This window comes from Tupaia chinensis, unplaced genomic scaffold (assembly GCF_000334495.1).
Source record: "Tupaia chinensis unplaced genomic scaffold, TupChi_1.0 Scaffold000489_1, whole genome shotgun sequence".
Lineage (NCBI taxonomy): Eukaryota > Metazoa > Chordata > Mammalia > Scandentia > Tupaiidae > Tupaia > Tupaia belangeri.
The window spans coordinates 6,372,979-6,386,314 of record NW_006160001.1 but is presented as its reverse complement, the minus strand read 5'-3'; the positions used below and the strand labels follow the sequence as shown (position 1 = coordinate 6,386,314).

Below are 13,336 nucleotides of genomic sequence, written 5' to 3'. Positions count from 1 at the left end.
GCAGGACTAGGGCCAACCCAAACCAAATCAAAACAAAACACAAAAGAACCTTTTATTTTTCACCCTCTGTAAATTTTCTGGTTCCTTTGTCTTTGGGAAAGACAGGAGACATAGGATCACTGAAGTCATTCTCTGCAAGACTGGTTTCCCGGCTCTGTGGTAGGAAGAGAAAGGGGCATGGCCTGACTTACTCAGGGTTGTTGCAGAGCCTCTCTGCACTCTGGGCTCCGGCCCCGCACGTCCTGGAGCAGTGGGACCAGGGGGACCAGCGGCCCCAGCCTCCAGGGATGCTCTCTGGTTTCTTCCCCACAGTGATGCACTTGCCAGCCATACACCACTGCGGAAAAAAAAGCGGTGGGGGACGCATGTGTCAAGAGGTTTTTCATAGCAAGCTGAGCCAAGAACCCTTAATGTCTAAACTCAATCCTCCTGGAGCAAGCAGGTTTCCCATAGTCATATACTAGTTGTAAAAAAAAGGTCTCATAAAAGTTTCTCATAAAAGTATCTTGGGTTTTAAAATCAAAGTTTCAGAAAGGGAAGAGCATTTTATAGTGTCTAGTTTTGGCCAATGTAGGAGTGTTACTCAACGTATGGTAGACAGAGTGCACAACAGAATGTCAATTAACACATCACTTCTTTCATGAGGAGAGTCTCCCTATGAAAAGCATGTCAGTTTAGTATGCTTAGTAACACAGTTGTTTAGCAGCCTAGTAGATTTATTGGGTTGTCAGAAAAGCCATGGTGCTTTTTCTATGCAAAAATGTGTCATGCCTTTTCTGACAACCCAGTACTTTTTGGTAAAGATCCTTATCTTGCTGGAGACTATAACAATTCACAGATTGGTACCACGAGCAGTATTTCTTTACAGTGTCGTTGGCATTTGATTTTTGCAACAGAGAGCTCAGCCTCCTGCAAAAAAGAGTAAACTTTGCTGTTAAAAGCCACTAGTTAGGAAGTTTTTTTTCTAACATTAAGAAAAATAAATCTGCTTTCTTATAACTTTACCCATTGTGTACACAGTTCTGGCCTTTCAAAAGATGCAGGGAAAACAAAACAAAACAACAACTCTCTTCCTCTGCAAAGCAATCGTTCCACAACTATCAGTTTAGAAGAGTCAACATATAAAAATGAAAACAAAAATAAATGCAGCTTGATTGTTAAAAATGGCTACATTTCCAAGAGAATGTGGGCATATTTTATCTGTTGGTCTCTTTTCTCCTTATTTTTGGTCACTGTGTATTTTGAGCAGGTTGTATAATCTCACTGTTGGGTCATGCCACTCTCAAGTTGAATAAATATACAAACAAAACACCCCAGCCTAAGGCTAACAATAATTGGTTTAGTTCAGCATGTACAATCCTGATCCAAGACAGTCTGGAGGACATTTAACACTTCTGAGTTCTCGAGCGTCTGACTTTCTTGCCAAGTAAAATGGGAAGAAAGAACTTTAAGAAAAGCAGTCATGTCAGATGATGAGAAAGAACATAGCAAGTGGCCTAAATCTAGTATCTTTAGAAGGATGAAACCAATAGCTTGTCCTTCTAATCTTTAATATGGAGGAGGGAAAATGTCAAAAGGAAGGTTAAGGAATCCCAGCAGATATTGTTAAACACACATTCTATGGAGGTTCATCAGGGAAAGATGGGAGGCATATTTGCAAATGTGGAACTGGACTTCAACCCTCTCAAATTTATTACTTGTTTTCAGTGAAGTCTCAGAAGTTTTAGTGTAAGTAGAATCCTGTCCTCTGGCTGGTCTGACTGTGTGACCTCCACTCTCTGCTCTTCATCTTGAAATAGCTGCCTTCCAGGGCCTTTCCCCCAGCTCTTTCCAAGACTCTCAGCCCATTACTCTCCCAGCTTCCTTCTTCCACCTGACACATCACCTTCTTCTCACCACATCGTGTCCCGTCTGCAGCAGCATCCAGCTTGGAGCGACAAAAGCCTTTCACTGAACACCACAGTGTCTGGCAAACATTCTGGAAAATGAACATGAGATTGTACATTTTTTGTATTCTCAAAACTTGTACAAAAGCATTTCTATAATTATGGTAAAATATACACAGTCACCCACACACTCACATTGTTTTAGTGAATAAGAGTGATGGCAAAGAATCATTAGGGTTGTCAACTCAAACTTAATTTGGACTCTGTCATCATGCACAAGAAGGGGTCTATAGGCCCTAGTAGACCAGATGGAAATGAGAGATAAAAACGCATTTCCTGAGAATCGTGACTGTAATTTCTATGACTATGTGGCACAATATCCAGTACTCATTCCCTTGGGTAGAGTAACTGGTGACATTATGTATCACAGGCAAATCCAAACTGTAAATGACAGGCGATCTGATTACAAACAGCTAGTTATCACTTGACCCTCCTCACTGAAGGAGATAGAAACTAAAACATCCAGAAGTCTTCCCTTTTATTTATTTATACCCTAAGTCATTGCTCATTTTAGCTGTCAAGGAGCAACTGGATCTCCCCTGTCATTTCTCTCCCCCCTGGAAACAAAGGTAAGTTGATGAGGTTCTTATACGTCATCTGAAATGGCTCAGCAGCTTCTATTGATCTTTTAAACTTGCCTCTATCCTCCCATCTCCCACCCATTTTTCATATTCTAGATGAAATGTGTTTTTTAAAGTATGAGTTTATAGTTTTAAAAGTACTTTTAGAAATTTTTCAATCTTTATCTCCCTGAAGTTTGCCTCTCCTTGATCACCTCTATTCTCTCCTTCTGGAATTCATGTTATTGATGATCCTTCCTATCTGTCCTTGATGCTTCAAATTCATCTTTTTTTTTTTAAGAGATTTTTGCTATAGGGTATGTGTGCTCACCATAGAGAGAGACAGAAAGCAAGAAATCAATCCTTAGGGGGTTGGCCACACCACAATCCCTTCTCTTCCGTCCTCCTCTCAGGATCTTGGGCATGCACACACACATGCACCCCGCATGAGTTTTAAGCCACTGGGTCTGGGACTTGAACTGCAGGTGACTACATGGGAGTCCAGTGATGTAACCATTACTCCATCTGTTGGTCCCATCTTCATATTTTTTTGACTCTCAATTTTCTTGTATATGAAAGTTGAAGAATTCTTGTTTCTACCAGGAAAGGTTACTCACCATTTCATCACTCACTTCTGAGTAACATGCAACTGATTCTTAGCTGAAGATAAATTATTTTAGATTTTGAATTAGGAAATAAATTTGGAACCATCTAAACAGAGTCTATTGTCTTGTGGAGTTCTGCACATTCTTAGTTGGATGTTGGTTCTTCCAGAGCAGTTTTACCTTTGTCTCTACCATCACTCCATTGTAATCCCAAGTCAGAAATATTTTTCATGTAATTTTTTGGGCACAGAGGTTCTCAAACCTTACAAGAGTATAAATTTTAACTCTAAATCAGCACAAATATGATCTGTGGTAAACAATTTTCAAGTGAGAAAGTTATCTACCAACCAATTCTGCCCACAAAAACCCAGGCTAAGATAATGAATAGATGTTTCTCTGTCACCTCACTGTGCTGGTAGTATATTTTTTCCAGTCCATCTTTCCACTGAGGCAGAGTTCTTTAAGGCTTGCAGCTTCATGTAGGGGTCTCAACTCTAACATCTGACTTGATCAAGGTGAATATGTCATTGTCTGTTGTTATGTGGGGGTTAAAACCCAGACTTTTTGGTTATCTCCACATCAGCCTTAATACCTATTCATGCTTACTACTTGGACTATTAGTACTTTTTCCCTAGAATTTTTTAAAACTTCTTGTAAGTTCATTACATATTTATAACATATCACATGGTAGGTGAAGGATAAAAAGAAACTCGTTACAGTATTTACACAAAAATAATTAAATAACAATAAAGAAATATTATGCTGTATTCTCTTGTATTCTGGGTGTTGTTATGTTGGAAGTGATTACTTAAGTTGGCTGCAGTATGCAGTGTCTGAAGGCTTCATTCAGTTATTTGTTGTGTGCTTATCATGTGCCAAGCACTACTGGATGCCAGAAATAAAATTTTCCTCAGAGAATGTATAGTTTAGTAGGAAAAGATATACACAAATAAAAAGCAACTGCAATATAATGAAGACTTTGCTGAGGAAAACAAAGAACAGGAGATGAAGTGACATTTAAGTTGAGACCCATATGATGGTAGTAAGGACGGTACACAGGAATCAGAACAAGCCAAGTGCTAGAAGTAGTGGAGAACTGAAAACTTTCAAAAAATGGAGGTTGTTACACGTGAATAACCATGAAGTATAAAAGAAGAATTGACCAGAGGTAGCCACAGTTGTCTATCTCCAGTAACAGTATACCCTTAAAAATCCTCACTTTTATATAATTTCTAAAATGGTGGGAAAATTATTTTAAATATGTTAAATGCATCCTTGAGGTGGTAAGAAAGTAAGGAAAGTATCCTCAGAGGCTAAAAGTGTAGCAGAAGTGTTAATGTGGCGATGCAAACCTAGTAGCCTGGAGCTTAGTGTTAGTGGTCACTTCGGCATGGAGACTGCCAAGGGCTCACATAGGGTGGCTATTAGGACTGGAAACATTATATAAGACCAGAATCCCAAAAAAGACACCCAGAGTGGAAGAATAAATAAAAGAATCATAGCTAAAAAAAAAAAATTGCCTGCTGTGACTTTAGCACTAGAAAGAGTGGTAAAATATTATCCTGAGAGTTTGTATCTGCAGTAACACCAATACCACTCATGCAGTCGACACAATATCAAACCAATAATTTACTTCCAATTGACCCAGAAAGGGCAGTGGAAATCCTCTCTGGAAGAATGTGCCAGTCATCAACACCCTAAAAAAAAAAAAGTATGACATAGAGTTTCATAACCAAAAGCTTGCAGTAAGAGTGAAAATTACAAAAGAAAATAATAGAGACGGAGTAAGTAAGATCTAGGAGAGCTCTCATATTGCAGAAACAGATCTACATTGACACTCAACATTGGAAATTGCCATTTTAAATTGCAAAATAAATGTGTCATATATGACTAGGGAAAAAATTATATTGAAAGTCTGACTTAAAAATAAGAGACCATAAAAATGAGAGAAATTTTAGAAAAAAATAATGCACTATTGGAAGTAAAAAGGTAAAATATGAAGGAGAGTTTCTAAGATGTGAAATATTAGTGATAAAGTTCAAGATACATATAAGAAGAGTATCAGCTTAGAGAGTGAGTGGTTAAAACAATATTCTTAGAGATAAAGCCAGAGAATGAAAACATAAATCCTGAAGCCCTCTTAGAGAGTTTGAATTTTATTGAAAAGACCTGGGGAAAATGTGAAATCTTTTAGTCAGGTGGGAACACAACCAGATCTCCATTATAAAGGCTGGAGATGGTCAGATTTTAGAAAAAGAAAGCAATCAGAAAACTGTTACAGTCATCTAGGAAAAGATGGATTTTAAAGATATTTAGGAGGCAAAATCAGAATAACTTGGTAACCAGTTAGAAGTGAGAGATGAGGTATTTTTTTTATCACCTTTACCTTCTTTGTCACATTTTGCTTGTTCTAAGTTATTTACTTCCTCCACTAAGTTCTTTCTAAACATCTCCGTTTGTATTTCTCTCTCAGTATTGAAATTTTATTCCTCCATCAGAACTTGAGCTCATTGAAGACAGAGACTTTATCTAGTTAATTTTTAAAAATTTAATTGCCAGAGGGTATGTGCACTGGCCAGAGAGAGAGAGAGAGTGACAGAGAGGAAGAGGGATAAAGCTTCCTCCCGTGGGACATGGTCAAGACAAAGCCCTTTCTCCTCCATTTATTTATCCTGTCGAGATTTCAGACATGCATACACACATGCCCAGCACACTTTTCAAGTTGCTGGGGCCAGCATTTGAACTGCATGGTCAGCCATGTGTAATCCAGTTCCCTTAACCATTGGCTATGGGGCTAGCCTCTTGATAATTTTTGTGTACTAATATTTTTCATTTTAGAATTGGTAGGAATTTGGCAAGTCTTGCCTGGTCAACATTGGTGTGTTCATGCTGATATTCTTTCATTAAAAGAGTTAAGTTCAGGGACCAGCAGTTAATGTAATGGCTATGTTGCTGGACTCCTGTTTAGTCAAGTGCAGTTCAAGTCCCAGACTCAGTGGCTTAAACTCACACTGGGCACGTGTGTGTGCATGCCCAAGATCCTGAGAGGAGAATGGAGGAGAAGGGATTGTGGTGTGGCCATCCCCCTGGGGGATAATTTCTCACTTTCTGTCCCTCTCTGTCTTTCTGGCAAGCACACACACCCTATAGGAAAAACAAAAACAAAAACAAAAACAAAAACAAAACAAAAAAAACACCTCTGCAAAAAAAGAGATTAGCTCAGAGAATAAGCAAGGTCTACATCATAAGGCAGTGCCACACAGGAGTTGGGACTTTGTCCTGGGCTGTGTCAATAGGAACACTAAGAGCAAAATAGAACCATGGTTAGATTAGTGTTGCTCAAAATAATTTGAGCAACAATTTGAATAGGAAAGAGACAATTTAGGAGGTAATTACAATAGTGAGGAAAGATGAAGAGGAACTGAATCAAGACAGCAGAAGAAGACATGAAGAGCCACAAACTGTATAGAAGGTATAATGGTATAATGTCAGGGCCTCATTTTTTACTTGGATATTGATAATAAAAGAGAAGAATGAATTTGGGGAAAATCTTATTTCTACCTTGGGATCTGGTGTTACTCTTCAATCAGATGGAAAATTTAGGAAAAGGCATCATTTTAGAGATTAAGTTGGATGCTATGGAGTCTGCAGGTATAAATCACTGTGAATCCTGAAAATTATGGTGGAACTGTCATCCACCACCCAGCTGCAAAGGATTCTACATCCCACTAAATACCAAAGAGGCAGGGTCAAGGAATATAATGACCCAAATTTAATCCTCCTGCCTTACCGACACCGTAAGTATAAAGTTTCCATTTCTGTGTCTAGATCTTCAGATTTCCAAATATTTCCCTGATGCTTCCTTCAGCATGCTGGATATCTAAAGACCTGAAGTCCCTTCCCTGCCCAGAAAAGAAAAGGAACCAAGATACCCAACACTTACTTCTACTTCCTGGCAGAAGGTAGCATTGGGGCCATACTGAAGCTGGCATTGGTGGTGAACATCATAGATCACTCCGGGGGCAATGACCTTGGATTTCAAGCCTTTCTTTTTGGGTATATCATCAAGACAGAAACCCCAGCCTCGGCTGAAAACAAGTTAATAGAAATGAGGGAAGTTGCATATGGTTCTCTTTGGTATTTCATCCACCAGAAACTTCCATTCCTCTAATGTATTCTTTGTCCTTCAAGACAACTATATCTTTACAAGGCAGAGAATTCTCTGGACCCAAGGGGGAGTTAATATGAAAAATGCTAATTATATCCCATACTACAGGTTTAGTTGTTGTTTAGGAACTACAAGCACTGATAAAATTAGAAAATTATGTTATTCACATTGAGATTTGGTTGACAACTTCTAACCTGTCCTGATTATTTCTGCCAGTCCCCAAAGACTTAACTCACTATCAGGTCATAAAACACCACATTGGGGCAGGATCAATTAGGTAGGGAAGGGAATTCTTGCCTGGCTATGGCTGGAGGGCAGAACCTACTCAATCTCATACTCAGAAAGCAGAAATGAAATCTACCCCTTTCTGATGACACCTAATATGTGTCCTATGGGGTGGGACTAAGCCTTTGCCAGTATCTTCAGGTCCTCTTTGCAAAACTCAGCATCAACTTCCAATTTAAAGAGATCCAAGTGAGGCTGTCAAGAAATACATTGTCACTTACTCCAAGAAGCGGGTGATGTAATCCTTGCTGCACTTGGACCATGTCAGTGGTGTGGGGTCATATTGGAGCTGTCGTGACATGATATATGGGTGCCTGCCCACAGGCTCACAGTCGTTTTCTCTCCCATCATGCTGGATGCCAAAGCTGACAGGGAAACACAAACCATAAGAACTGCAAGGAGGCAGACATTAAATAGAGAAAAAATGCATTTTTTTCAAGGTGAAAGTAACTCACAGGCAGCCACTTTTTTTTTTTTTTTTTTGAGAGATTTTCACTGTAGGGCGCGTGCGCTCGCCAGACAGACAGAGAGAGACATAGAGACAGAAAGTGAGAAATCACCCCCCAGGGGGAATGGTCATGCCGCAATCCCTTCTCCTCCATTCTCCTCTCAGGATCTTGGGCACGCACGCACACGCGCCCGGCGTGAGTTTTAAGCCACCGGGTCCAGGACACGAACCACGGTCGACTACGTGGGAGTCCAGCGACATAGCCATTATGCTAACTGCTGGTTCCCCAGGCAGCCACTTTTGTACAGAAAGCAGCTGTCTATAAAGTGAGATTTCGAAGTTGAAGGGCCTACCTAATTTTTGAACTAAAAAGCACAGGGAACATTGTAGGCAAGCCTTTGTCTCAAATATGCAACCGTAGGGGCTATGTGACTAATTTAGAGATTTTTCTCTGACAGAAAGCTAAGAGATTAGTCCGACTTTTTATGAATCTAGAGTCTAGAGTCCAAATACTTCCCCAAGTTAATTGCTTTTTCTTGCTGCAGCAACCATAGCACAAAAGAATAAAATCTTCTGTCTCCCTTTTTATCATACCGTAAGAGAGATTATAAAAGAGGATGCCTATGGGAGACTTTGTCAAAGGCCACAAGTTTTGAGGAGATGAATTTCTTTATACTTTTGACACAGGGATGTTCCAACAGTAGACACATTAGGGAGACTTTATAGATCAGTAGTTGAGAGTATGCTTTTTGAAGACAGATGATGTGAATTTGAATCCCAAATCTGCAAGTTAATGACTGGTGAGTTACTGAAACTTGCCTCATTTTCCTCTCCTAGAAGATGGGATCATTGTCACAGTGTTAAGGTGAGGTCTAAATGGATTGAAGTTTGAAAACCACTTAAAACCATTCAGCAAGGTGCCTGGCACAAAACAAGAGCTTCATAAGTGACAGAAAATAATTCATTCTTGTTTTCATCATTGTCTAGATAATTTTCCTTATCTAGATGAGGAAGTTTAAGTTGGAGACTTGTCATAAGTCACACAACTCATCAGTATCAAAAGTAGGTGACAGATGCAGATCTCTGTACTCCAAACTCACTTTTCTTGTGTTACTCAGTCTGCCCCCTGACCTCCAACTACCAAAGGTGATTAGATGATGCATCCTCAAAAAATTCTAAAGAGCTTAACCATGGCAAGGAAGTGCCTGGGGAAGAAATTGACTCAGAAATATTGGTTTATGAGCCATGATCTTAGGATCACCTCAAGATACTTTCCGAGATTCCCAGAACTCTCTCCACTGGGTCTGCGTATTGCACACCTACGACCTGGAGATATTGGCTCAAATTTCTAAATCTAAACAGAGAAAAGTATGACATTTTACTCTTCATGATAGTAAGATTCAAACCCTGTGATTAAAGAAGTTCACATCCAACTTTAATGAAATTTCCTGACAAGCATTATTAACTCTTACAGAGAATAGTCTTTTGGGAGATTTCAAGATTTCCTTTTGATATTATCAACTTATAAACTCTAATCAAATTCCACATGAATACAAAGATCACAAAGGAGTCAGAGAATTAGTCTACAAAAATTCTTATCACCTCTCCACAAAGACTGTGCTACAGTGGAAGTTTCATTCCAAGCAAGCCTTCCCCATGGCTATTGCAAATCCATTTCTACCAAACTCATGAAACACTCCACAAATTCATCTGTTTACTAGTTAATAAAAACCCTACACTGCAAACAAGGTTCTAAAAATCTGCAAGAATACTGGTTTTGGTTTTGTTTTGTTTTTGAAGCTGTGAATATTCCAATACATCAAGCCATGTGGCTGGGTCCCCTAACATGGGTGACTTCAAACATATATATAAAATAAATCAGCTCCACAAAGTTCATTTTACTACATTTAAAGTTTTTAGTGCACTAAGATACTGGGTTTTCGGAAAGGTCATGACATATTTTTCTATGCAAAAATGTGTTATGGGTTTTATGACAACTCAATATATTCTTCTCCAGGTTTATCACCTCTCCCATACTCTCATCTTGTGACAGAGCAGCTGTGCTACCAAACAAGTGTCCCTCGGGTTTGTATCTACTATCTCCAAATGGGAGGACTGGCCCTGTCAGATGGGACCAATGGATCCATAATAGTGAGTCATGAGGAGAGTATATGGAACACAGGGATGGAAAGCATGTTTTTCTATCCAAGGTAACCTGCCAACAAAGTTTATAGCACAGGGATGGATCCTGAAGAACAGTTTGTAGTAGAGTGCCCTCTTCAGTCAGAAGAAACTTACTAGATTGTTGGATTGACTTGTTTCCTTCATCTTGGTTGTTTTAGTTCCTTTAAAGCAGTTTTTACCAAATTATAGATGTGAAACAGCAAGTTAAGTAATTGCCTGGGTGTCAGTGTATCACTTAGGGGAACAGATCCATCCCTCACCCTTTATTATTTTATGGGGCAGTGAAACTAGCAGAGAACAATAACCAAGAAAGTATGAATGGAGCTTTCCTAACTTATTCAGGAAATACAAATTTTTTATTTTGTACAAGGAGCAAAGCTCTGTAATAAAATATAACACAATCCAGAAGATGGGCAGGGGTAGAGGGTGGATATTTTCTTTCAAATGTTCATGATATTTTTATTACTTAAAAAGGATGTTAGTTCTTAAATAAGTTTTTAATTTCTTCTTGGAATTGTATCAACATTTATGGTAAATTATCTAGGAGCCTAATAAGGGTGTTATGAGACTTTAGATATATGGCTGATATAATTTCAGGTTCTTACAAATGGATATTTTTCTCTCAAAAGAAAGTTAAATTATTCATTTAGGCCACAGTAACAGTTAGTTTACTTTCTCTTATGTATCATACATAACTGGCAAATAAGTAAATAAATTTCCAAGAAATAACTCAGTATCTTTGTTATGAACCTATAATGAGTATCTTTTAGGGATATTTGATTGATAGTAAACCAATTTTTATCTTTCTGGACTGATTTAGGTAATTTCATTGAATTTCTCAGTATTTCTCAGTTTGGTCTACTGCTAATTACAACTATTCAGTTAAATAAAAAACTAAATACCTCAGAAGTGTGTTTTGCTAGTGTGAAAACTTCTCAGGAAGCTCCTGAAGTATTCTGTTCTTTGATTTTGTGTCATACTAAAAACATCTTTTCCTGTCACTCAAAATCAATCTTCTTTCAGCTTTTTCTTTTTTCATTTTTATTTATTTATTTATTTATTTAGGAGAAGTTTTTGCTATAGGGCACGTTCACTCGCCAGAAAGACAGAAAGAGACAGAGAGACAGAAAGCTAGAAATCATCCCCCAGGGAAGATGGCCACACCATGATCCCTTCTCCTCCATTCTCCTTGGGATCTTGGGCATGCATGCACATGTGCCCGCCATGAGTTTAAGCCACTGGGTCCAGAACTCGAACTGTGGTAGACTACATGGGAGTCCAATGATGTAGCCATTATGACAACTGCTGGTCCCTCAACTTTCTCTTTCTTATCAGTGATTTAAACATTTTTTTCCATTTAAAAGTCATTCTTCCATTTAGGGCATATGTACATAGCCCAATGACCATTTTTAAAATTAAAATTTTTATTTTGAGATAATTGTAGATTCATAAGCAGTTATAAGAAATGATACAAGAGATAATTCCATATGTTTTACCCACTTTTCTCCAATGATAATATCCAACAATTCTATAGTTGAATATTACAGCCGGGATATTGATACAGACAACATACAGACAATTTTTGGTATAATGATACCTTGTGTTGCTCTTAGTTACTTTATTCCCTCTTTAAATTCTGATAGTCTCCATTTCTATAATTTTATTATTTCAGCATTGCCATAGAATTGTATTAATTCAGAATATAACCTTTGGGATTGGAATTTTTTTAGTAAGCATCATTTTTGAAAATTCATCAAGTTATTACATGGATTAGTAGTGCATTCCTTTTCATTGTTGACTAGTATTCCATTCTGTTGAATCCATTTACTGATTTTTTTCTTTAAAAAAAAATATTTTATTTAACTTTATTTATTTATTTTAACTTGACCAGAGCTGGCCAGAGTGAGAGAGTGTGTGTGAGAGAGAGAGAGAAGGAAAGTGAGAAAGCAAGCCGCCAGATCCAGGACTTGAACTGTGGTTGGCCATGTGGGAGTCTAGCACCCTTAACCACCATGCTACCAGCTGTTCCCTGAATTTTTTCTTTTGATAATTGTATTTTTCAGTTCTACAGTGATCATTTTATTCTCCCTTCTATTTCTTAGCTGAGAGTTGCTAATTTTTTTTCATTTCCTTAAAATTTGTTGGTAATTCCTCACTAAAGCATTTAATCACAGATGCTTTGAAATTTTTGTCAGCTAATTCTAACATCTATGTTATCTCAGTATTAGCATTTATTAACCTTTTCATTTGTTTTGAAATATTCTTTGTTCTTGGTTTGATAAATGATTTTATAATGAAGCCTGGAGGTTTTCATATTATATTATGGATTTTATTTAAATTTTCCATTTGGCTAGCTTTTCTGACACTGCTACTCTGACAGAAGGAGGGAGCTGCTATCTCATTACTATCAGGTGGATGAAGTTCAAATTTACCACACAGCTGAGTCGTCAAACAGACGGTCTCCGGGATTGGTGGAGTTTCTGGCTTCCCACATGGTCCATGCAAGGGTGGAGCTGGGGGAGTACTCATTCTTAGCCTGTAGGGATCAAATCCCCAGTTCTCTACTTGGTTTTTCTGGTACCTCCCAAATGGCAGTATTGAGTACTTCATTATAGTTTCACATGGTTGAAGTCAGGGTCCCCACTCAGACTTACTAGCATAGAGGAGCATGGGGCCACAATTCTTTCTGTGGTGTGCGGGTGGAGTAGAACAGTTACTGTCTCAAAGCTTTCTGTCTAGTTAGACCGTCTCTTTCTTGGTCTTTTGGCTAGAGGGAGCAGGTTAATGTTGAGACTTTTTGCTTACGTCCATTTCTAAGTTACTGACTTCATACCGTCCAAATCTGGCATATATAAGAGAAAAGAAAGCCAGGGAATTCACCACGAGGTCATTCTTCAGGTCCTGTGGTTCCTAGCCTGTCTCCTTCTGTTCATCTTTCAGTATCTCATTTTTAAAAAATATATAATGTTCATTATTATACATAATACTCAAAAGGAACGATAAGGTTCTACCTTTCCTAACTCCAAATTTTTTAAGGACTGGCACTTAATACTTTGGAGTGTAGCATCCATTATTGTTACATGCCCACACAAGTGGTCAGGGCAGAGAAGACATCAGAGCTGTGAAGTATGAAGAAGGTG

General features: G+C 38.3%; 1 protein-coding gene across 1 annotated transcript in view; it reads right to left on the bottom strand.

Annotated features, from left to right (window-relative positions):
* Positions 1-13,336, bottom strand: part of LOC102474570 (A disintegrin and metalloproteinase with thrombospondin motifs 12) — a 75,293-nt gene that overhangs the window by 8,315 nt on the left and 53,642 nt on the right. The window contains exons 10-13 of the mRNA XM_027774889.1: positions 7,786-7,929; positions 7,055-7,199; positions 1,886-1,978; positions 192-337 (exon numbers count right to left, since the gene is read on the bottom strand). Coding sequence (XP_027630690.1) covers positions 192-337; positions 1,886-1,978; positions 7,055-7,199; positions 7,786-7,929 — 528 coding nt within the window. The remainder of the gene's footprint in view (positions 1-191; positions 338-1,885; positions 1,979-7,054; positions 7,200-7,785; positions 7,930-13,336) is intronic.